Genomic DNA, 23,288 nt, shown 5'->3' with positions numbered 1-23,288 from the left:
CAATAATTGCTCAACATAATTATGCAACATTAGGTGGAAAAAGTGGTGGAAAAAGTTCTAAGTGCCGAGAATGTCTTGAAAGCGGGAAAATGTGCCAAAAAGTAATTGAAATTTGATGGCGAATTGGCAGAAATGGAAGTGATGTAGCAATAATGCATTAAAATGAGCAAAAATAAGGCAAGAAAAGGTTATGAAAATGGGTTAAAAAATGGCAAATTTGGTGTAGTTGCAGATAAAGGGTAAAAACTGTTCAAAAAATATTATTCGTTTTTTGAAGGCATCTGGCGACCCAAAGTGGGTTCCTGGCCCCAAGGTTGAGAACCCTTAAAGGGTGGGTGTGTAGATGGAGGCTTGTGATGTTGGACTGTGGAAGGATAAATGGGTTGAGAGTGTCATAGATTTACATGGACGGATTTTAAAAAAAAAAAAAAAAAAAAGCTAAACTTGATCGATAGATTTTTGAGAATCTAATTGCTTCCTAAATAAACGAGGGTACGTAAACGCATCACGGCTCTACGTTCATTCTGTCGTCGTATCGGTGCCACGTTAACGTGACGTACCCGGAGGCGTCGTCCACGTTGAAGAAGGAGGGGTGTGAACTGAGCTGCCCGGACTGGAACACAAACCTGCTTTAATGTTCCTGCAACTCCGGGCAGAGTTTCACCGAGGTAAGGGCTGAACGGACGGTTTGTGGATTGTTAGCCCGTGTTGTCGCTAGCATGTGCGGTACAGCCGCGCTTTGACACTCCGCTAAAAGTGAGGCGGCGGTAGATGGAGCTTTATTCACTGTCAAGGTCTGGGTCCTAAACACAGAGTTTTCCCTCTGGTTGGGGTTTAACCTGCTGTGTTAAAGAACAACTTTATATACGAGGAGTATTAATTGACAATTTGCCCTGAAATTACAGCTCCATTGTGGTACTTGGCTGTCATTGATTATTATGTCTCTGTGCCAACTCTTAGCATCCTAACTATTTTTTTTAATGAGATGATTTCCTCGTCTAGTAAGCTGCTTTAAGTGGATGTAGCTTTAACAATGAGTATTCCAACTTTGCAGTACATACCTCGTAACGTAGTGCTTAAATGAAAATGCAGTATTGCTTGATGTAAACAGGGTGTTGTCTCCAGCTGTTCAAGTCTTACCAGCAATCAATAATAACATAACATAACCTGATCAGAGCATCAATAAAACCCATCCTCCTCCTGCTAAACAAGAACATCTAATAAAAATCGATACCTATTGTATTGTAAACTATTATTGTGTTCTTAAACATTCAGGGGAAAAAAGCAAAATCACATCTGAATTATTCACACAACTTTACAATTTGACTAGTTTATACATTACATTAGGAAGCTGACATACATTATAATGATTAAAAATAGGGATGTCCCGATACGATACCGATATTGCAGCCTTGCGTATCGGCCGATACCGATTTTGATTCAATATCAACATGAGTCATACATATTTAACTTTTTTTTTTTCATTATTAGAAAAATAATAATTACGTATTTTGTAGTGTTGAATGTTAGAAAAGGCTTGATCAAGTGATGTTACTTAAACAAAGAACAATAGTCAGCAACAGTAGGGATGAGAAAAACTGACCCATTTATTATTAACCAATTGGTTACATATATTTTAGCACAATAAAAAAAAAAAACACGCACTTCCCTTTTACTTGAGGCGGTGTGCTGGATCAGAAAGGTCCAAAAATGCTAAGAAGAAACGAAGGTCCGCACCACTGCGTATTTAGCTCCCAATTTCATTTTTTGATAAACACCAAAAAACGTGACGTTTCGGGCTGACCGCTTTTCATCAGACACTTACATTTTAACCTTCATCATAATATCTACAGTATTCTACAATTGAATAAAAATAAATGAAAAAATTAATTGGGGGAAAAAATAAAAAAAATGTAAATTCATTATTCGTTTTCAGGCTATCGGACCGATATCCGATATTGGATCAGGACACCCCTAATTAAAATGTACGGTAATAATTTTATTTATTAACTTCTTTGTAGGAGATGATATGAATTTGTGAAATTCAACTTTTCTCAACAAAATTGTACAGTTGCACTGTACTTACTACCTCAGGGATGTGGGACAAATCCAAAAAGTGGAGTTACAGTTGGGTGTAAATAAAGAAAGAAGACATGTTGTTTGAGTTTAACCTAAACCTTTATATATATATATATAAGTCCACACAGTGACATCATCGCATAATGCAAGTATTTGATAGATTTCCTAAAGAGAAATTGAACGTGTTTTCTAATTAATTCCTATTAAAGCTCTTGTATTTAAATGATGTTTTTGTAAATATTAAAACAAAGAGGAGTATTAAGGTGTCGTAACTATAGGATGAGATATCTGGTCTGGCCCATTAGAGGTTAAACAGGGATGTTTGTGTTTCCTGAACTATGTGTAACTCTATCCTTAACTTTGAGTGTTTTCGGTGTAGATATAATGACACAAACTATAGGACTCTTGTTTTATTTTAATTGAATATTTGACATTATTGCCGTCATTATGGAATTTATTATGGCTAAGCCGGTAACAGTTTCCTGTAACTACTAACCACTCATTACTCATCATTATTTCTAGTCACTTTATCAATGTTTGATCTGGTCACAGGACAGTGTTTCTTAGCAAACATTAAACATTGCTAATGATAATATACAATTGTTGGGTAAATGTTAAATGCTTTTTTTCGGTCTTTAATTTGTCTAAAATGACTTAATTGATTTCCCCTCAGATCATGTGCTTTGGTACCCCCCCCTCAGTACTAAGAGGCGGCTGGAGGCCTTGTGGGGGTGGTTGGTGGTCGATGTCAGAGCTGTCAGGTTGTAAAGCAAAGTTTGTACAGAGCTGCAACAGAGTTTTGTGTAGAGCTCAGTTTTTATTTGTTTTCACTTTTTCCCCTTTTTTTTGCAAGTTGGATGTCTTCCATTTTTCTTCAGGCCTGCATTATAAATACTGCTGCACTTTTACCACTGTAAATAAATACACTTTGACTGCATTTTTGGAACCTTGGACTACTTTTTGAGCCTACCCACTAGGCCATTCTTACATCTTCCCTAAGCATCCCAGCATAGTGCGAATAAAAAAAATTGAACATGCCTGTGGCACACATATAACCTACTCAAAGGTAGGGATGTCCCGATACAACTTTTTCACTTCCGATATGATGCCAATATTGCGGCTTTGCGTATCGGTCGATACCGATATTGATCCGAAACTATATCAGCACGAATTATACATACTTTTATTACTTATTTTGTAGTGTGGAATGTTAGAAAAGGCTTGATCAAGTGACGTTCCTCAAACAGAGAACAACAGTCAGCAACAGTAGGTTACTTTGTTGAAGTGTGAAACACAGTCACCTATAGATAGAAGTGCTGGAGCGGAAAAATTTATCGGAACGCTTATATCGGTGATTTTAGATGCAGTTCGATAAAATCAGATATTTGTTTTCTGGCTGATATCGGACCGATTTTTGATATCAATATTGGATAGGGACACCTCCACTCAAAGGGTAAACAAATGTAAACAAAGAGGAGGCTGGCTCACATCGGAATGCGAAAAATTCAGAAAAAAAAATTCTATATATATATATATATATATGTATGTTTTTTTAAACTGGAATTTGGAAAATAAAATCGTTTTTATCTACAAATTCGATTAATAGATTAAATTGTTTTTTTGCCCAGCCCTAATTTTTGTACATTTTAAGTAACTGTTTTTTTCCCTATCCTGTAAAAATGGTGTATTATATGATTAAGAAATGAGAGGTGGGATTCGGTAAGTTTTTCTTCTTCCCACTCCCTTTTGAGCAGACATATTATTGCAATTTTAGGTGTAAACGGATCTTATATATCATTTTGAACATGTCCGTTTGTTTTTTCTCTGTTGGAATTTGATTGTACACAAAGAGTTTTTTGTTCTATTTGTTTTCTGTTTTCTTGTCCCTGCTCGAAAAAAAACAAACAAATGAAAGTGAAATGAAATCCCATGTTTTACTCCAACAGTTTCTCCACAAATTCCCCATCAACAATGGACCAAAGCACCAGCAGTTTCGCCCAGAAGCTGGCTGAGGCCGACCAGTCTCACCTCCTGCAGTTCTGGAGTGAGCTGAGCTCTGAGGCCCAGGCTGAGCTGACCCTCGACCTGCAGGGGATGGACTTTCAGGAGATCAATGGGTTCTTCACCAATGCAATGAAGAGGTCCAGCCTCAGCAAACAAGAGAAGATGGACACTCGCATGGAGCCAGTGCCCAGGGAGGTGCTGGGAAGTGTGACCAGAGACAGGGACAGCGTCAAAGACTGGGAGCTGACAGGTGAGCCTGATGCAAAGTTCCTGCCTGGGACTTAATGTTTAACCTTTATTTGTCATGAACCTTACATGTTAAAACAAGTCATGGGTGTTTTTATCATTTTTTTTGTTTTATTGTGTTGAGTTCCACACAGTATAGGTGAAGACATGTGATTGTTTATCAGTTGTTACACAAGACCTATCTTATTACTAGAGGTGGCAAAAGCACTAGTCTTCCGTACTCAAGTAAAAGCATAGATACTTGAAAAAAAATGACTCTGGTAAAAGTTTAAGTATTGAAGTTGCTCCCTTACTTGAGTAAAAGTGAAAAAAGTACATGCTACTAAATAACTAAAAAAGTAATTCAAATGTTCCTTCAATAACAAGATGGCGGTTTTAAAAAATTCCATATCTTTTAGTTTTTTAAGAACTACTGCATTGAAACAAGTTAAATCTGTTACCAGAATTTAGCACTCACTCACAATGAATACAATTTGTAAATAAAATGTGTCAAGGAAAAAAAAAAGTGCAAATGCTCCAAAAAAAAAAACCAAAGCAGCTTTGAGTTTAACATTGTTCAGAACCTGTAGAAAACTGGGAAATCTATTAACCTTTATGAACACCAGGTACCTTGTGATACGATATATCGCAATATTGTTTTCTCCACGATCACAGGGAATTTCATCCACGATACATCACGATATCTGTGTTACTGAAGAAATTCAGAATTTATCTACTGCACTGAATCCATTTCACAGGGATTACAAAATATTGTCAATCAATTTCACATGAATGACAGCCAAGTAAAAGTGTATACTACACACACACACACACACACACACACACACACACACAGTGTAAATTTGTAAATATCTCATTGTACTGTGTATGTACTGCATTGTCTCTGTGTATCATGTTAATTAATATATATATATATATATATATATATATATATATATATATATATTGTTTTTGTCACGTCTTGTATGTTGCAATTAAAAAAACATAAAAAAAAAACAATATTTGGCGTTAGTGAATCAATAACGTGTCGCGAGACGAAACCTCGGATATATTGTCATATCGATATTTTTGGCACACCCCTATAAATTACAGATACAAAAAACTACTTAAGTACAGTAAAGCATTTGTACTTCATTACTTGTCACCTCTGCTTGTAACTGACTGTAACTACTTAGGTTTTAGGTATGAAGGCCACAAATCATACAGATGGTTTTTAACATTTATTTTTCTAGAGTGATCCGACACCGTGAAAAACGCCCCTCAAACCATACAGAATAGTTAGGGTTTTTGGACATATTATTTCCCTCTGTATTGCATCTGACTGATGCCACAGGTAGTTTACCTGTGGTCACGTGACTTGCATCATCCCCATAAAATAAAAAAAAAAACAGTCCAAATTTTTCTCTGTAACAACTGTCTCCTGACTGCACAAAGTGTCATGGTAAGATTTGATACTCAAATGAAGTAATTTTGATAAAATGGTGGGAACACCTCTGCAGCACTAGGAGATGGCTGTTTGCTGAACAAACTCACTATTACCACACTCTTTCCCTCTGCACAGTGAAATGTGAGAGTTGACTTATGTTGTTTATTATGTCTTTGCGCAATCTCCCCCACAGAGAGTGGGTCGCGCTCAGCGTCTTTAAAGGGTTTTGTAGTTTGTGTTTTTCTCCTCCCAGTCCTCTGGGTGGATGACGGTATCAGAGGGCGGCAGAAAACATCTGGCGTAGATTTTGAAGGTGACGTATTTAGTGGTGCATTTTGACCCTCGTGCACATTTAGTCAGCACCGAGTGTGTGCGGTGCACACAGGGTGGGGCTTGTGTGCATAATGGTGGATTAGTCCAAGTCAAGAGGCTCACTCAGTGTAAAGGGAAGGTTTGGGTTTATGTGGTATAATGTAAGTTTACTGCTTGTGTTCAGATTTTTTTGGCTCAGTTATAAAGCTGGTTTATAATAAATGGCATCAATAAGAGCTTTTTAGAGGTTTTTTTCTGTATGCTGATGTGTTGCACAACCATAAGGATGCACTGTGTCCTACAGATTAGATATTGTGTGCATCATATCAGCGTGTATGTCATTATCATAAAGACTGTGTTGGGTGCTTGTGTCTTCTTCTCTTTAACACTGCTCAGTCTGCTCTGCTGTATTGCCTTTTAGGTCTTCAGTGCATCTCCCAGAATAAAGTGGCTGCTTTGTTACTGGCTGGAGGTCAAGGGACCAGACTGGGGGTTGCTTACCCCAAAGGCATGTACGACGTGGGGCTGCCATCCCACAAAACTCTTTTTCAAATCCAAGCTCAACGCATTTTTAAGCTGCAACAGCTGGCCGAGCAGAAGCACAAAACCAAGTGCTGTATTCCCTGGTGAGATAATGTGCTTGATAACTTGCACTGTATGTCTTGTTTTATTTTGTTGTGAGAACTTCAACAGTTTGTCCCAGTTGGCTTTGCATGATTAGTAAGTGGCCCTTATCTCAGTCAGGATCAAAACAAAATGAAACAGAATCTGTCACTGGAAGGCGATTAGATCCTTGTGTTGCCAATTCATGGGCTATAAATGGTAGGAAGAAGATAAGAAGAGGCTAATGAAGCAGATAACGTCTTTTAGATTAACTGTTGCTCAGTCGTGTTAGACAAAGATATTTTAAGCAAGTTTATAGGTGTTGTAAATGAGCTTTTTTTAGTGTTTATATCCTTGTCTGTGATAAGGCTCAAGCGGACATCGAATTGATTCTGAAACTTCCAGGAATGTTTTAGAATGTGAGAAAGAAAGATTTCTATCTGTATTTTCTGCTCCTCTTTTATTTTTCTTCTGAGAGGGGATAGAGAGGAGAGAAGAGAAGATGATGATTAAGTGGACAAATCCGAGCTCAGCTCCCTCTGTTGCTTTTAGGTACATCATGACCAGCGGCAGGACAATGGAATTGACCAAGGATTTCTTCTGTAAACACAAGTATTTTGGCCTTGACAAGAAGAACGTCATCTTCTTTCAACAGGGCATGCTGCCAGCCATGGACTACAATGGCAAGATCATTCTAGAGAGCAAGGGGAAGCTCTCCATGGCTCCTGGTAGGATTTCCACTTTCTGCCTACGAAGGCTTTAGTTCTTGGTGTTTGTGAAACTTATCTGCAAATAATGTTTGCCTTTCAGATGGTAATGGCGGTCTCTACAGAGCTCTCGGGAACCAGGGCATCATGGAAGACATGAAGCAAAGGGGAATCAAGTTCATCCATGTTTATTGTGTAGATAACATCCTGGTCAAAGTGGCCGACCCTGCTTTTGTGGGTTTCTGTGTACAGAAGGGAGCAGACTGCGGCGCTAAGGTTTGGAACAACTCACTTAAAGACTTATTTCTCTCTCAGTTGTTAAATTCTCTGCCACTTTAGTAACATTTTATGTTCCATCCTTGATGCTCAGGAGTGTCCGTCTAGTAGAGGGTTGTCAATGTGAAGAACATAGTTTTCCATGTCTACTGATAATGATCAAGTGTTGTTAGCACTGATAAGGCCAGCTCGCACCCAGAGGAGTAAAGAGTACTGATATATCCTACTCATGTACAAGTACTGTTACTTGATTGAAATTGTACAAGTAAGTCATACATAAAATACTCAAGTACAAGTAAAAAGTACCGGTAGCTCATATAAATAGTACTTAAAGTAAAAGTTACTAGTTACTTTCACCCCACACTTTTATTTTTGGTAATAAATCTTGCCACGATTCCCTTGCATACAGTAAACATCTCATGTATAAACTTAAAAAGGAAGAGAATAAATCTTGCACAGTTTGAGCTTAATTTATTTTCCACAAAGGCATCTGTATAAAATAAAAGGCTTGTCAAAATAATAATTATTTTTTAATAAAATAACACATACATTCTCAGGCTCTAATTATAGCAAAATTTAACTCTAAAACTGAGAAAATAACCTCCATTCAAAGCTGTTTTGCGCCTTGCATTATGTTTAATGTGGTTGTTCAACTATGATGTGATGCATTTGGTTGTTGTCTGGTCATTTCATTTATTGTAGTTTCACAATGTCCATTAATCATTTTAAAACACAAAAAATGTTAATTTACTCAGTAACGGTTTGGTGTAGAAATGTCACTAATTACTTTACTTCTTTTAAAATGTACTTAAGTACAAGTAAAATTGCTGAGTTGGAAATATACTAAAAAAAAATACAAATGCCCATAAAAGCAACTAAATTACAGTAATGTAAGTACTTGTAATCTGTTACTTTCACCTCCGCTCGGACCTTTGATCAGATCAGAGAACATCAGTGTCGTTACATACTGACCAGGACAAAAGAAAAATGTTGATTTTGATTCGGGGCCTGAGTTTAACTACACAAGACAATTGAGATTGTTTGGTCTTTGTGTTTCAGGAAGGCGTTGAGTCTTTGCTTCGAATATAGCTGCATCTGCTTTGACTCGCCACTAGGTGGCAGTGAGCAATCTTTAGAAATCGATTTGTCACAGCTTTTGAGGACATTAAAGGGTTAAGAATTTTTTTTTTCAATCTCTTTGATTTCAGATTTTAAAAAGTAGGGTCTAAATTTTTTTTAATGAACAGTTACTTTTAAAAACACTTGAAAAAAATTGTTTTTTTTTTTGTTTCTTTTATTTTTTAGATTAAACCAGACTTGTAGCAATGCCAACAAAATGCTCATGAAACAATTTGATGTCACTTACTCAATGTCAGTGATTTTGAGGCTTCTAAAAGAATAAAACAAACTGTCTAATGGGGTCCTTCTACATCAGTGGTTCTAAAACTGGGGTATGTATACCCCTACGGGTACTTGAACACCTCTCAGGAGGTACAGAGAAACATTTGTTATTTTTTCTCAACAATCAATGATAAGTTGTGGCACAACTCTTTAAAATTCACCAAAAGGTGAAGTTCAAATTCTAAAATGAGCAAAACATCAGAAATAAATGAATAAAAAGGCCGAAATTCAAGGTTAATGTTGGACGAGACTCAAGAAAGTGTTTGGACGAGCCTGCAGACACAAATAAATCATGTATAGCATGAGCTAAGAGGTACATGGGGCAATAAAGTCTGCTCTACATCATTCCATTGTTGGGCTTCGACAGTAAAACAGTAAACAATTACTGCATAAATGGCTGCAATACAAAAAAAAAAAACGTACACAGAAAAGCATCAACACTGGAATATAAGACATTAAATTATTTGGAAACCATCAAAACTTTACCTTCTTTCACAATATTTTTGCCACAAACCCCCTCTTATAAAAGTAATACGATCCAGTGTTGCTTAAGGTGGCGAAAAAGCAGCAGATTGCATTAGATTGGAGCCTAAACTTTCATGTGGTGGGAATAACTGTCCTTTTCAGTTTCCACAGTGACTTGGTCTTTAATATCTAATGCCTACGTATAAAAAAGAAAACGCAGGAGTGTAGAAGTTGTCTGTGTGACTTGGAAGTGACTTGTTTGGCATGTGTTTACTGTTATGAACTGTAATTGTGGTTATGTGGATGAATGAGGACTGACATATTGGCAAACAGTCGACTGAGGAGTAGAGGCTTGTTTTGAGTAGATACCAAATAATAATGTTAGTGGCACAAAAAGCTCAATTTAAGCATTAGCATCTGACTAATACATTTGTGGCTAACCTAAGTTTTCCCCTCCCTCTCAATTAGATTGTGGAAAAAACATGACACATCACGACAACTACTGCAAAAATCAATGATCTGTTTGATGCTTGGATTCTGCTTCTTCACACCTAACCTAATATCCTCATAGTATATAGTCTCAGGGACATGTCACCTGACCCCACAATAGATGTTTGGATGAATCACATTTAACTCAGAGGTTAATTTCTATAAATCAAATGTGTCCCTTTGATAGTGTGTATATTTCTGGTTAATTCAGAACAGAGTGAAACATTCCTCTGAAGATCATCCAGGGCCTGCTGCTGCTCCACATCCTGAAATGTGTTTTGGAGCAGAGATGGAAGGATCTGATCAGAGTGGTGTCCCACCCTCCCATCGTAAATTACTGAGAGTTCATGTGGTTTCTGCACCCCCCCCCCCCCTGTTACCAACCCCACTTTTAAGACTCTACTCTGTCATTAACAGAAAAGGGATGGTCAGGGGTAAAAACGCCTTTTTTTCATGTGCAGGCTGCAACTCATAAAGTCCTATGCTTTGGTCACTTCATTCATTGATTTTACATTCTCATCCATCACTAAACAAACAAAGCAATGTGTCTCAAATTGGGGTACGCAATGGCACTACAGGGGTTACTTGAGAGAGAGAGAGAGCGAGAGAGAGAGAGAGAGAGGAATATTAACAAATGTGGGCATGGCAAATATAGGTTTTATAATGTTTATTTTGAGTTAAAAATGATTATCATAGTATTGATGATGTAAATAATCTTGATTAACGAACAGTCTAGATGACAGTCTAGGTGTTTTTCAACCTTGGAGCCGTGACCCCATGTGAAGATGTTTGGAATTTAAATGGGGTCGCCTGAAATGTCTAGCAATTAATAAAATATGATAGCTGATTAAAAATATATTCTTTAAATTTAAGACGACACACAATCTTAACTGTATTCTATACTTTCACTTTCTCCAATATAAATCTATTTAAAATTAAATGCACTACAAATATATCTGCCCTGGTGCAACTTGTCACCAATCCTGGCTGCTCTGTATTTGTAACACGGTAAAACAAACATGATCAAAAACTAATGCTAGAAGAAAAAAGTGTCCTTGGAGCCGTCTGAAATTTTGGACATCAATATGGGGTCACGATCCAAAAATGGTTGGGAATCACTGTGCTGAATACTGGTTAATTCCACTTATTTACAAAATGATATTATTTTTAAAATGTTATCACTATTACTGGTATTCTGAAGAAAATATTGTAGTCGGACAAAGGACTTACTTGAATAAGAGAAAGAAGGTACTTGAGCCCGAAAGAACCACTGAAATAGATTAAATTTTTATATCAAGGCTTTTCATTTGCTTGGATAGAAATTAAAGAAACTTGATTTCATGCTCGTATGCTTCCTGCAAAAAATAAAATAAATCAACTAACATACAATGCAAGAACTCAACCCTTTTAACAATTGTTTAATGATGTTTTCCAGGTGGTGGAAAAAACCAATCCGACAGAGGCGGTGGGTGTGGTGTGTAAGGTGGACGGGCTTTATCAGGTGGTGGAGTACAGTGAGATCACCCTGACGACAGCTGAGAAGCGCAGCGCTGATGGCCGACTGATGTTCAATGCTGGAAACGTTGCCAATCACTTTTTCAGCTTCTCCTTCCTCAACGACGTTGTACAGTAGGACATCAGACTATTTTTTTTAAACCCTGGAAACAAATAAATTGCTTTCTTTTTTTGTTTTGCCCATTTTACTAAATTTAACAATGTAACAAAATGTCTATTTAGGGAGTTTGAGCCCAAGCTGCAGCACCACGTGGCCCAGAAGAAGATCCCCTTCGTAGATTCTGAGGGCCAGCTTATCAGACCGGACAAGCCAAATGGGATCAAAATGGAAAAGTTTGTCTTTGACATCTTTCAGTTTGCTAAGTGAGTTATCTTCTTGGAGGTCAGTGTGTGCTTTCTAAACGTGTGTGGTTGCTTAAGTGCGTGTGCCCGCCAGCATCAATGAACTCCATCTTAACCTCTAGTTTAGCACTTTGAAATTCCAAGAACACAATGAATTCCTTATGCTTCTTCTGAGAGGTTACTGGATTGAAAATGAGTATCTGGCAGGCTTTCTTCTGGTTTCTTAAATGGTTCCTCCATGAAAGAGCAGCCCCCCTTTTTCCATTCCCTGTCCCGACCCTCCAGCCCCGTTTGTGCCGTTCCTATAGGATTCAGTCCAGCAGACAGACACTTCCAGGCTTTCTGCTGGAGAATGGACTTTTATGAGCTGTTCACTCATTTTACGTTGTATTCTAATTCATGACATTAGCTCGAAATGATGATGCAACTCTACATTTAATGAAAGAAAGTTTCAGTTTTTCTGCAGGCTTCTGCATAGATATTTTTGTAATAAAAATGATTAGCAATATCATTTAATCAACTGCAAACAACCTCTGGATTGCTGGGGTTTATAATTATAGCAAGTGCATTAAAACAACAATAACGGCACGTGGCATAAATATAAAGTAACTTACACATTGGTATATAGGCATTTGAGATTTTTTATATCAATGCCATCAATTTACATCAAATACAGTGCTTAATTGTCCTCATTTAGAAGTTGTATCAAAATGGAAAAATAGTGTTTGAGTGCTTATACGGAGTCATTGAATTGTCATCTGATAATTCACTATATACTTTTATTTGAATAATTGTCACATTTTACAGTTGAAAACTGCAGTAAAAATGTAGGTAACACTTTACTTGAAATTTTATACATAAGACTGACATTACGCTGTTGTTATCTGTCATTTGCATGAATAATCGTTGGCTAAATGATGTCACCTTTGGAGCTATGTTGGCATTTTTTGTATTTGGGATCTAATAGGGTTAGGTATAGGGTTAGGGTAACGAGCGACACTTAATGACAGCCTTCATGACACCTTAGTCATGCTAATAACAGGTGCCATGTCATAATAATGATAGGTAATGTCAGCCTTATGTATAAAACTTCAAGTAAAGTGTTACCAAAATGTATATATTAATAGCATGTCTGCGTTGATGCATTGTAATGATGTAATTGTAATCTAATTGAATCAGGAAACAGTTGACACTTAATTTCCTTAATCTACTTTGTGTTTAGCATGTCCTTATTGTAAAGATTTCATAATATACACATTTAGACTACAAACATAACCTGAAATGCCAAATTTCTGTTGACATTTTTCAGAAATGATGAAACGACATGATCACTTGTTTACAGTCTCAGTGCTTGTGTGTCAACACACTTTGTAGTGATGATGTGATGTGCATTTCCAACAGGACGTTTGTTGTGTACGAGGTGCTGAGGGAGGATGAGTTCTCTCCACTGAAGAACGCAGACACTCTGGATGGAAAGGACACGCCCACCACAGCCAGACACGCCCTCATGTCCCTCCATCACCGCTGGGTGCTTAACGCAGGGGGCCACTTCATTGATGAGAATGGCACACGTGTGCCAGCGATCCCAAGGTGATCCTAGTTTGTCAATATTTGGCATGCAGCATGGTCACAAAGACCTTTCATTTCTAGGTCATTTCCACGTTCCAAAACCTTCCGCTGTGTACACAAACTGTGTGCACTGGCCTTGTTTGTGTTTTTGTTGTAGAATAGAAGTCGTATTCCTTTATCCTCACACTCTCACCTCCCCCCTCCCCCTCTCTCATGCTTGGTCTTGCTCCTGTGTGTGCGGTGCAATGTTTCCAGAGCCGGAGCAGCAGATACAGTCACAGCTGATGGCAGCAGAACGTAATTATCACCCCTGCAGTTCTGAGTGCATGCTGATGGGGTTTGGGCTTTCTTAGCCTCTCGCTCAGACAAGTCGACAACACATAGAAAACTTTTGATCCTCGACATCTATTTCAGTGGGGATCAGTGTGGTCGAATGAAACGCATTCCTCTTCAGCGCTCTGGTCAGGTGGCTGACAGATCACGTTTCCAAACCGATGGATTTACTTATTAACAAAGTGCATTGCATGCTGGGATAAGACAATGAGTTTTACAAAATACAAAATATAACCCATTTGTTAATTTGTGTGCAGGCGAGCTACAACGGTGGCCTTTTTGCTTGCTGGTTTGTTGTGAGGTGAAAGTTCGCCTGCTGGTATTTAGTGCAGAAATAATTGAGCATGTGCTTACTAACGTTTGTGACATTCACGAATGTTATTTAAGAGATGGTTTGGATTATTTGAAGTTTGGTTGAGTACATTTATCTGCAGTAGATAAAGGTTGACATCACTAGGCAACCAATGACAAGATGACAAGCCATTATTGTCTTTAATTATAATGAAGCAGTTCTGTTTCTCAGTCTGCATTTCTAAACTGAGGGTTTTGACAATTTGCTACTGCAGATAATTGATCCACAATCAATCTTGCGCAAATGCTCTTCAGATAATCAGAATGATCTTTTTCAGCCTCTTAAAGGGTGCACTATCTTTCAGCTTTTTCTCAAGGTGAAACATAACATGGGAATTTGCTATGGTCACCTCCTAATGATGAACTAGAAATTAACTTGATGATTGACTATATGGCTTGTGTTGCTTAATTTGGTGCAGTTTGTTAAAAACTTTGACTAAAGGACACACTCCCTGTCATTCATCAGTTTTTTTCTAGAGGAGGTGTGTTTGGGGTCAGAGGACTAATCAATGCTTATGAGGTTATAATTATCTGCTTCTCATGTCTAATCACCAGCCGCAGGAGAAGCACAGCTGTTTCACAGACTAACAGCTGCTTCTCTAAGCGACAAAACTGCAGATAAATCACACAACTATCACTCTTTTTTGTCCTTTTCTTCTTGATGTTCTTCTTTGGTTTCCAACGCAGCCTGAAGGATGGAACAGACCTACCCATTAAATGTGAGATCTCCCCGCTGGTGTCCTACGGTGGAGAGGTAAGTAGGCTGGACGTCATCTGTTTGACAGATACAGTGCTTATCATAAGTATTCACTCCTTTGAATGATTTACCCTTTTATTGCTTTAATAAATAAGTCAAGGTTAAAAAAAAATGGCCTTTTACACACAAAAATGTATTGGAAAAAACCGTTTCATGTCAAGATAAAACCGGCTTCTACAAAGTAATGTCAAATAAACAAAAATATTTAAAGAAAAATAATTGTTTGCGTAATTATTCACCCCCAAGAAGTCAGTATGTAGTAGATACACCTTTGGCTGTGATCACAGCACTGAGTCTGTGTGGATAAGTCTCAATCAGTCTTGCACATCTGTACTATGCATTTTTTCTTCAGTCTTCTTTACAATACTTCTCAAGCTATGTCAGGTTGTGCAAGTATCAGGCATGAACAGTCTTTTTAAAATTCAGCCACAAATTCTCTATAGGATTGAGGTCTGGGCTTTGACTTGGTAGTATTTGGTTTCCACCAAACACAACGTCTTGTCTGATGGCCAAAAAAAAAATTTTGGTCTCATCGGACCAAAAAACCTTCTTCCATTTGGCCATGGAGTCTTCCACATGCCTTTTGGCGAACTCTAGTCAAGATCTAATACGAATTTTCATCAACAGTGGCGTCCTCATTACCAATCTCTCCCATGAGGCTTTGACCAGTGAAGAACCTGGGCAACAGTCGCTATATGCATAGTCTCTCCCCTTTCAGCAGCCGAAGCTTGTAACTCCTTTAGACTAGTCGTAGTTGTCTTGGTGACTTCTCTCACTAGTCTTCTACTTGCACAGTCACTCAGTTTACGAGGACATCCTGATCTTGGCACATACATGTGCCGTATTTCTTCTACTTCTTGATAATTGATTTCACTGAACTCCAGGGGACGTTCAGTGCCTTGAAAATTATTTAGTATCCATCCCCTGACTTGTACTATTCAATAACCCTTTCCCTGAGTTGCTTGGGATGTTCTTCTGTCTTCATGGTGTAATGTTAGCCAGGAATACTAATCAACCAGTCACAGGACTCTCTAGACACAGGTGTTTCATACCTCAATCACTTTAGACACATCCCCACCACTCAGGTGATCCTCATTTAAAAAATTGTGAGATTTAGCAACAATTACATTGATCTCTATTGGATTAGACCATTACATTTTAAAGGGGTGAATAATTATGCAAATAATTATTTTTCTTTAAATATTTTTGTTGAATTGACATTACTTTGTAGAAGCATTCTTTTGTTTTGACATTAAACAGATATTTTGAATACATTTTTGTTTTAAAAAAAAGCTCGTTTTTTTTTACCTTGATTTATTTAATAAAGCAATAAAAGGGTAAATTATCCAAGGGGGTGAATACTTATGATAGGCACTGTCCATGTGTAATAATGCTGGCTTTTACCTTTAAACTGTTAACTAACCCAAACTCCCATCAACAATGTCCCAAGGGTCTTGAAGAGATAGTTAAGGACAGAGAGTTTCAGCCAACGCTGATGATCGATGAGCATGGAGTCCACGAGCTGGTAACGAATGGAATTTAATCCAAAAGCGATGGAGACATGAAGAGAAACAACCCAAAGACAAAACTCCTCTAACCTCTCTTAGTGAGGAGAAACTGTGATGTCATCTCTGTGCAATAATAATAATAATAATAATTCCATTCATGAGATCCTGAAGGAGACACTCCCATCTTAATGGTGGGAGTCATTTTGTTTACTGTTTCAGTGCAAAGGGTTCTTTGCATTATCTCTTTGGTGTCCTTCTATGGTTGAGGGCCTATTTGTGTTGAAGTGTGAACAGATCATTAGATGAAGTATGAAATCTTTGTCACACTGACAGGATGAAGCAGATTGCGGGTGCATCTATTTATTTCCTCTGAGAACTATTTTTTATATGTATTCACCCACTCATTTTACCTGGTGTGTTTTTTACAGTAATTGATTGAGATGAAGTAATCCAACAAATGTTTCTTACCATCATGTAATCGATGTACATGGCCTGGGATATGGGGGGTATTTATAATGTTTCCTTTCTGCTTGTAATCATTGCATACTTGATAATGCTACACTCTAGTTGGTACTACATGATCTTTATTAAAGTAACTCTCCTACTCGGAAACCCACTTTTGTGTCTGTGTGATTTGTCTGATAAATAAATACATGTTGACTGAACCACAGGTAAACCTTTATAATAAGCTGTGCAGTCACTTAGGAAACTTTAAAATCTAGCATAATCTTTTTTTTGCACCTTGTTGTGACCTACTGAAAATGGATTCACTCGAGTTCTAACATAAAATTGCGACCCTCTGCTCTATATTTTGAGAATGTGAGTCAAACAGTGTCTGGAGCGTGGGCTTTAAAGTAAAGGTAAGAAGGTGTAGTACAATTCACACAATCTACTACACACCAGATTAGTAACGTTTGTCTTCATTGATTTTCCTATTAAGTTGAAAGGTCATACCCAGACTAAGTATATCCAGAATTGAAAAGCATGATTATTTTTTCAACTGCAACTTTTTTTCTTTTTCCTTTCAAAAATATTGCAAAGTATTAATATTGTGAGCCAATTTGATTCTATTGTATCGTGAATCTAGTGTATTGTCCCACCCTAGCATTTCTTTTTCAGCATAGTTCCGTATGTTCAATATGGGTTAGTTCAATGCTTCTTCAGCAAGTTGGTAATTCTTTTAACTTCATAAAATGAGCCACACAATCTAAGTTCGACAGTATCCGAAAATGAAAATGAAATGGAAATTCAGTTCACTTAATAGTCAAAACTTGTGCTAAGATGCACTGTATTTTCTGTCCTGTAGAAGGATGGCCTGGGTAATAATGTGCTAATGCTAACATGACAATAGGCTATATGCTGACAATGTGCTTTTACACCGATTTAAGCCTTTTCTCCAAGGTGTGCAATGTAGTTCTACAATTACCGCCATTAACAAGATATTCATCAAACAGGCAACGTGCTAAAGATTTAAACATCAGACAAGTTCAAAATGTGTTAATATTGGTTTGTATATAAGTGCAAACACAAGTAATAGTGTTGAGGACAAGTGGCTGTGACTCAGTGTACAACTAACTACAAGACTTTTGGCTGCCCTTGATCAATGTTTCAAAATGCAAATATAATCACTGTTAAAAATTAAAAAAAAAAACTCAAAATTGGTTAATGCATTATTACTTAGTCGGATAAGGGCCAATTTTGATAGAGAAAATAATTTTGTGCAAATCAAGAATGAAGTTGAAATGTTGAGAATAACGTCAAAATGTTGAGATTAAAGTTTAAATTTTGAGAATAGAGTTGCAATATAATGTTGAGATTAAAGTCAAAATTTCGAAAATGAACTCAAATACAATATTGTAATAAAAGTCAAAGGTGTGATAATGAAGTCAAATCTACGGCAGCTGCTGACGGCCATTTAATTCACCAAACAACAACAAACAGCCGATCGTGGCCGTCTACAAAATGCAGTGCAGTTTAACAACAAAGAGATTTGTTCTTTTTTAGCTTATAAACAAGGCGTTGTAATATCTGAAGATATGTCCAAAAACATAATCTTATATTATATTTCAACTTTTTCTTGAAATTTCAGCTTTAGTCTCAACATTTTGATCTTGATTTGCCCAAAATACGTTTCTCCATCAAAATTGGCCCTAATCCATTTCTGTACATTAAAAACATCTTCCCGACAGGATTTTTTTTTTTCTGTTTTTTTTTGTTCAAAGCACGAAAAAGTAGAAAAAACTAAACTATTTTCCAGGAAGCTATGTCCACAACAGTAAAACCCTATATTTACCTTTTATATGAAACTAGATTAAATATTTACAATGACAATGTTTTGAATCATTTGTTAAATGGGGCACTGAGGGGCTGATTCACAAAAGGTTTAGTGGTATTAAAACGTGTGCAAACGCCACTCCACGCGCTAATAACTAGTACAAAGCCCAGGGAATCAGGACTGCGCGTCAGAATGCGCCCTCATTCCATTTCCTGGATTTCGCAGGGGGAGCAAAAATTTGGGAGGAGGAAATGCGAATAAATAATGCAGGGGATGCAATCCGATTCATGAAATCTGGAACTGTTTGCAGTGATTGTTTTAGTATGAAAAAATAGTACAACTGAGTAGGAGGTGCAGACACATACGCAGTTGACAGAAAACACAGCGGAGATGCAAAAAAAAGGCTCCAGTTGTGTGTGTGTATGTGTGTGTGTGTGTGACATAGAGAGAGAGAGAACAAAAAAAAAACGTGTGGCCACAGCAGCTGCGGTGCAGACGGTCGCTGTGCGCAGAGATGGATATATGGATATGACCATGGATCGATGAAGCTTCGGATGCTCTACTCCAGTCTGTGTCTTTCTCTTTATGTTTTGACCGCTAAAGATGTCAGGCCAGAATCAGCGGATCAGATGTGTAATTTACACAGTGGTGATCACTGATGGCGCAATGTTCACATATGAGAGTGTGTGTGACACAGTGCTGCTCAGACCCACTGGATGATGGTCAGTAGATCATCTTCAAAGAATGCAGACTGATTGACAGACTTGCTGCATTAACTTAGATCAATGGTAGATGATTAGGATGGTTTCTGTCCAAATCTGCCTATTTTTTATGGACTGATCAGAGCAAAGTTACATGTCCTGATGGAGCACCCACATTAAATTAGGGGGAAAAAATATCATTAGGTTTTTAACTTTTTTTTTTTTTTAAAAAAAAGCGAAAACTTTTTTATTTGTTTCTGTTTCTGTGTTTGTGCAGCAGACAGAAAAGTCCATCTGCCTCAAATTGAACCTCCTCAAATGTCATTGTGTGCTTGCGCGCACTGACATCTTTACATTAAATGAACAAAACGCTCATTTAAATAGGCGCGGTCTGCACCACTTCTGGTCATGCACTAATAATTGCTGCAATCTTAGTGAATTCTGCACAGCAGGTGAGGAAACTGCATCACTAACGGATTTAGGGAAGCAAATTAATTATCACCCTTTATTTCAGATCTTTGTGACTCTGCCTCTGAATGTCTAAACCTTGCATTAACACTTTAATAGATTTCATTGTAAGAATTACCAAGGTTGGATGTGCTCAAACACATCCATTGAATCATAAAAATACTATAGACTGGACAGTAGGCAGCTCTTTATTTATTTAAGGTTATATAAACCTTTAATATATTAAAATTATAAACCACATTTTATTGCCCTTTTATGGAAAAGGAAATAAAATCCCTTAATTGGACGGGATGTGTTGGTTTAAAAGGATTCTTTAATTTGCCTTCAGGAGTAAATGCATTTCTGGATGTGTTTTTCTGTCAAAACAAGACGATTAGGTATCCAGAGATTTGTAATAAAATGACAAAAAAATGACTTGTGAAGACAAACACAGCCCAAACTTTACCTCCAACAGCAGACACTTTAGCCTCTTGCTGTCAAAAGAAAAGCTCTTTTCAGGGAAAAAGCTTTGTGATGGAGCGTTGGATTTGGCCTTAATTGAAACCGTATGTGCAGCATGTGGAATTCTGGGACTTTGGCCTGCTCCCAAAAATCCACAGAATGTGATTTTTTTTTTCCTGGCTCCCCCTCTCCTCTGTGCCTCTCTTTCCCTCCTCGCTCTCTCTCTCTCCTTCTTTACCAATGTGCAGGGGTGTCTTACATCAGCTCAGAGACGGCCAGAGAAAAACCTTCTCATTGGAATAATCTCTATCCATTGGTGGACAAATGGTCTAAAAAGGAAAGACAACAATTCAAAAGTAAGTCCTGTTTTTCTCTCTTTCTTCATTTCTTCTTATTTTTCATGCAATCTCCTCAGCTGTTCTCTCAACTAAATGCTTCAATCAACCTTTTTTCTTACCAGAACACCTCCAAGTTTACATAATTCATCTTATTGTTGTACCTTTTGTGTGAAGTAGCTACTGTTTGCATGGCTTAAATGCAGATGCAGTTGTTTTTTCAACCCAAACCATCCGATGCAGCTGCAGCTCACTGTAAATGTGATCAAAGTTTGACCCTTGTTGAAAGAATACTTTAATCCTTAAAGTTATTAACTTTAGAACACAAGCACTCTGGTAGTTTAACACAAAGAAGTTTTCATTTTCTCACGAGAATGACAATCTGTCTTTCAACCCTGGTACCATGTCTTCTGTTTTTTTTTTTTTTACCAGAACAAAACCAGCGTCACATTTTGTTATTGTGGTACTTCAGAGAGAGTTTTGCAGGATTCAAACAAATGACTCATTGAGGGCTACTCAAAGTCTCCCAGAAGTCTGCGAAGTTTTCAACGTTATGACTTCTTTAATCAACATTTCCATACCAGTTTGTACCTGGTCCAGTTTAGAGTGGCGGGGGAAGTGGACTGTGATCCTGGCGTGTAGCTGCTAGGTATGGTATGTAGGTGTGCTCCTGTGGTATGTGACTGACAGATGTGCACACAGAGGACTTTTCTATTCCTCTCTGTGTGTTTATGGATCGATGCAAGCTCTAAGATTTTCCCTGTTGGTCAAAAACAGAATAAGAGAGGTGGCCTTAATAATCAAAACATCAAACTGATCCATGGGATGAACTAAAAACTGACTGTAGGGTTGGACATACATGCTCTTTGTTTTTTTTTACCTATTATTGCAAAACTTTGTGGATCTCAGCATCCTATTAGTGAAAAGGAATGTTTTCTGTTTCAGTGCAGCAAACCTACAATATCAGGATCATCTATGCACTGTAGCATGTAGCGTGTAGAATCACACCTAAGTGGGAAAACCCTCAGATATGCCTTAATAATAAACTCCAAAGTCTTTCCTGAGAATGTATTTCCTTACAGAACTTATCAGAACAGAGAAGCACCATGACGAGATCTTATCTTATCTTTAGTGGGGAGTCTCAGTCACACAGTTTACTGAAAGCAATAAGGTTTCATTGCACTCACGAGATAATATCTATAGTGAAGACTCCAGATGAGGTCAACGGGTTCCTTGCAACTCTTCTAGATCTGGTTTGACAAAACCTCTTACTTTCCCGAAGATGGAATTAGGGAATAAGCTATCTTGTTAATTTACTTATGATAAGCATCCAAACCGCTTTGCTTTCTTATATCTTCTATTTTATCCAATATCATTTTGTTATAGTTAAAAAAAACTTTCAAACATGCCAATTCAATCTAAGCTTTCAATATACCAACAAAATACTGTCTGCAAACCAACTTATTGTAAATATGAATTATATAGTTATCAACAAATGACTAAGGGTAAGTAGTGAGCATGGCTGCTTCACAGCAAGAAGGTTGTGGATTCACAACCAACAATTGATTTTATTAATTTACATCTTATATTCTTTTTTTCATTTACAGATTAGTTTCAGATTAATTGACTCATTCATTTGCTTTACACTTAATATCATTGACATTTTAGATGCTATTAGAATGTGAGGGACTGAAATAAACTATGTTTTTAGTTTTTTTAACTAAGCCACACAAACTAAGTCTGAGATTATGCTGATCAAAACAAATTGCATCTAAAGCTTCTTTTCTAGCTTTGGATTTTAGCTCATATAATTTTTTTATTTTCCTACTTTAAAGCTGCTTTTTGTCAAAATTGATGAGATCAATTTGAATTTTAAATAAGGGCTAAAACTTTAGAAGTAAATCTGTGCCATCGGTTTGGATTCATATTTTTAAAGCATCAAAATCAGACTTTGAATTTCAAAACTATTGCATTTCTTGCATGTTTTTCTTTGAAATTATTCCTGACACTAATTCTTTTTTTTTTTAAGTTTTAAAAACAATATATATATATATATAAATAATATAATTCACCCGCAAAAAATTCAGTTTCAAAAAAGTTCAGTGTAGTTATATATTGTTTAATAAATAATGTTCATGAGCAGGTATCTCAGGTGTCGGGTAACATTTATTGCTATGGCAAATGACGTAAACAATGTAACTACTGAAGCTCCATCGCTCCCGTTGGCCGTTACCTTTTCTTCCCGTGTCAGTGTCACATGACCAATGGAGCGTGTACTTGATTGGACGTTGGATAATTGAGGAGACGATCTATTTTCCTTGGTTGTTGTCTTGGACTGCTGTCAATTTTTTGACACTGAATTATTTTATGTTGAATCTCTAGAAAAACATGAAGTGTCAGGAATAAAAAAGCATGACAGAAATTAGATAGTTTTGAAATTAAATGCCTGATTTTGATGCTAAAAAAAAATCTGCTTTAAAAATAGAAATTCAAACTCTGATGGCACAGATTTACTTCCATATAAAACAATTTTCTTTCTTTCTGCAACAATTGCACTTGACCGTGAGCCATGACTTTACACAAAATGCCCTAATCCTTTATACACAAAGAAGCAAATATAAATGCACTCGCTGATTTAATGAAACATCATTTGTGCCTTTATTTATTTTCTTTTTGACATGATGT

General features: G+C 37.1%; 2 protein-coding genes across 4 annotated transcripts in view; both read left to right on the top strand.

The window, feature by feature from the left end:
* Positions 1–532: 532 nt before the first annotated feature.
* On the top strand, positions 533–16,999 carry uap1 (UDP-N-acetylglucosamine pyrophosphorylase 1). 3 transcript variants are annotated; one of them, XM_028444612.1, is made up of 12 exons: positions 535–668; positions 2,753–3,145; positions 4,026–4,333; positions 6,489–6,693; positions 7,223–7,398; positions 7,481–7,653; positions 11,444–11,637; positions 11,746–11,886; positions 13,267–13,455; positions 13,690–13,731; positions 14,806–14,872; positions 16,326–16,999. In XM_028444612.1, exons 3-12 carry the CDS (start codon positions 4,051–4,053, stop codon positions 16,416–16,418), a joined length of 1,563 nt encoding a protein of 520 aa, XP_028300413.1. In that variant the 5' UTR covers positions 535–668; positions 2,753–3,145; positions 4,026–4,050; the 3' UTR covers positions 16,419–16,999. The 3 variants fall into 3 exon arrangements, with proteins under 3 accessions (XP_028300412.1, XP_028300414.1, XP_028300413.1); XM_028444611.1 differs by lacking the exon at positions 2,753–3,145 and having other exon boundaries at positions 533–668; XM_028444613.1 differs by lacking the exons at positions 2,753–3,145; positions 13,690–13,731 and having other exon boundaries at positions 533–668.
* Positions 17,000–20,497: 3,498 nt separating this feature from the next.
* The window catches only part of ddr2a (discoidin domain receptor tyrosine kinase 2a), a 45,073-nt gene continuing 42,282 nt past the window's right edge, over positions 20,498–23,288 (top strand). The window contains exon 1 of the mRNA XM_028445238.1: positions 20,498–20,624. The gene's annotated coding sequence lies outside the window, so the exon portion shown is untranslated. The remainder of the gene's footprint in view (positions 20,625–23,288) is intronic.

Source organism: Gouania willdenowi, chromosome 4, assembly GCF_900634775.1.
Source record: "Gouania willdenowi chromosome 4, fGouWil2.1, whole genome shotgun sequence".
Taxonomy (NCBI): Eukaryota; Metazoa; Chordata; class Actinopteri; order Blenniiformes; family Gobiesocidae; genus Gouania; species Gouania willdenowi.
Note: the sequence above shows the minus strand (reverse complement) of the source record. Positions and strands in the feature narration are given on the sequence as shown.

Bases quoted from the DNA above. Each gene is read 5' to 3' on its own strand.
- uap1 (XM_028444611.1), top strand. From the start codon at position 4,051: ATGGACCAAAGCACCAGCAGTTTCGCCCAGAAGCTGGCTGAGGCCGAC. The intron at 4,334-6,488 runs GTGAGCCTGATG...ATTGCCTTTTAG, and splicing joins CAAAGACTGGGAGCTGACAG to GTCTTCAGTGCATCTCCCAG. The intron at 13,732-14,805 runs GTAATTATCACC...TTTCCAACGCAG, and splicing joins ACAGCTGATGGCAGCAGAAC to CCTGAAGGATGGAACAGACC.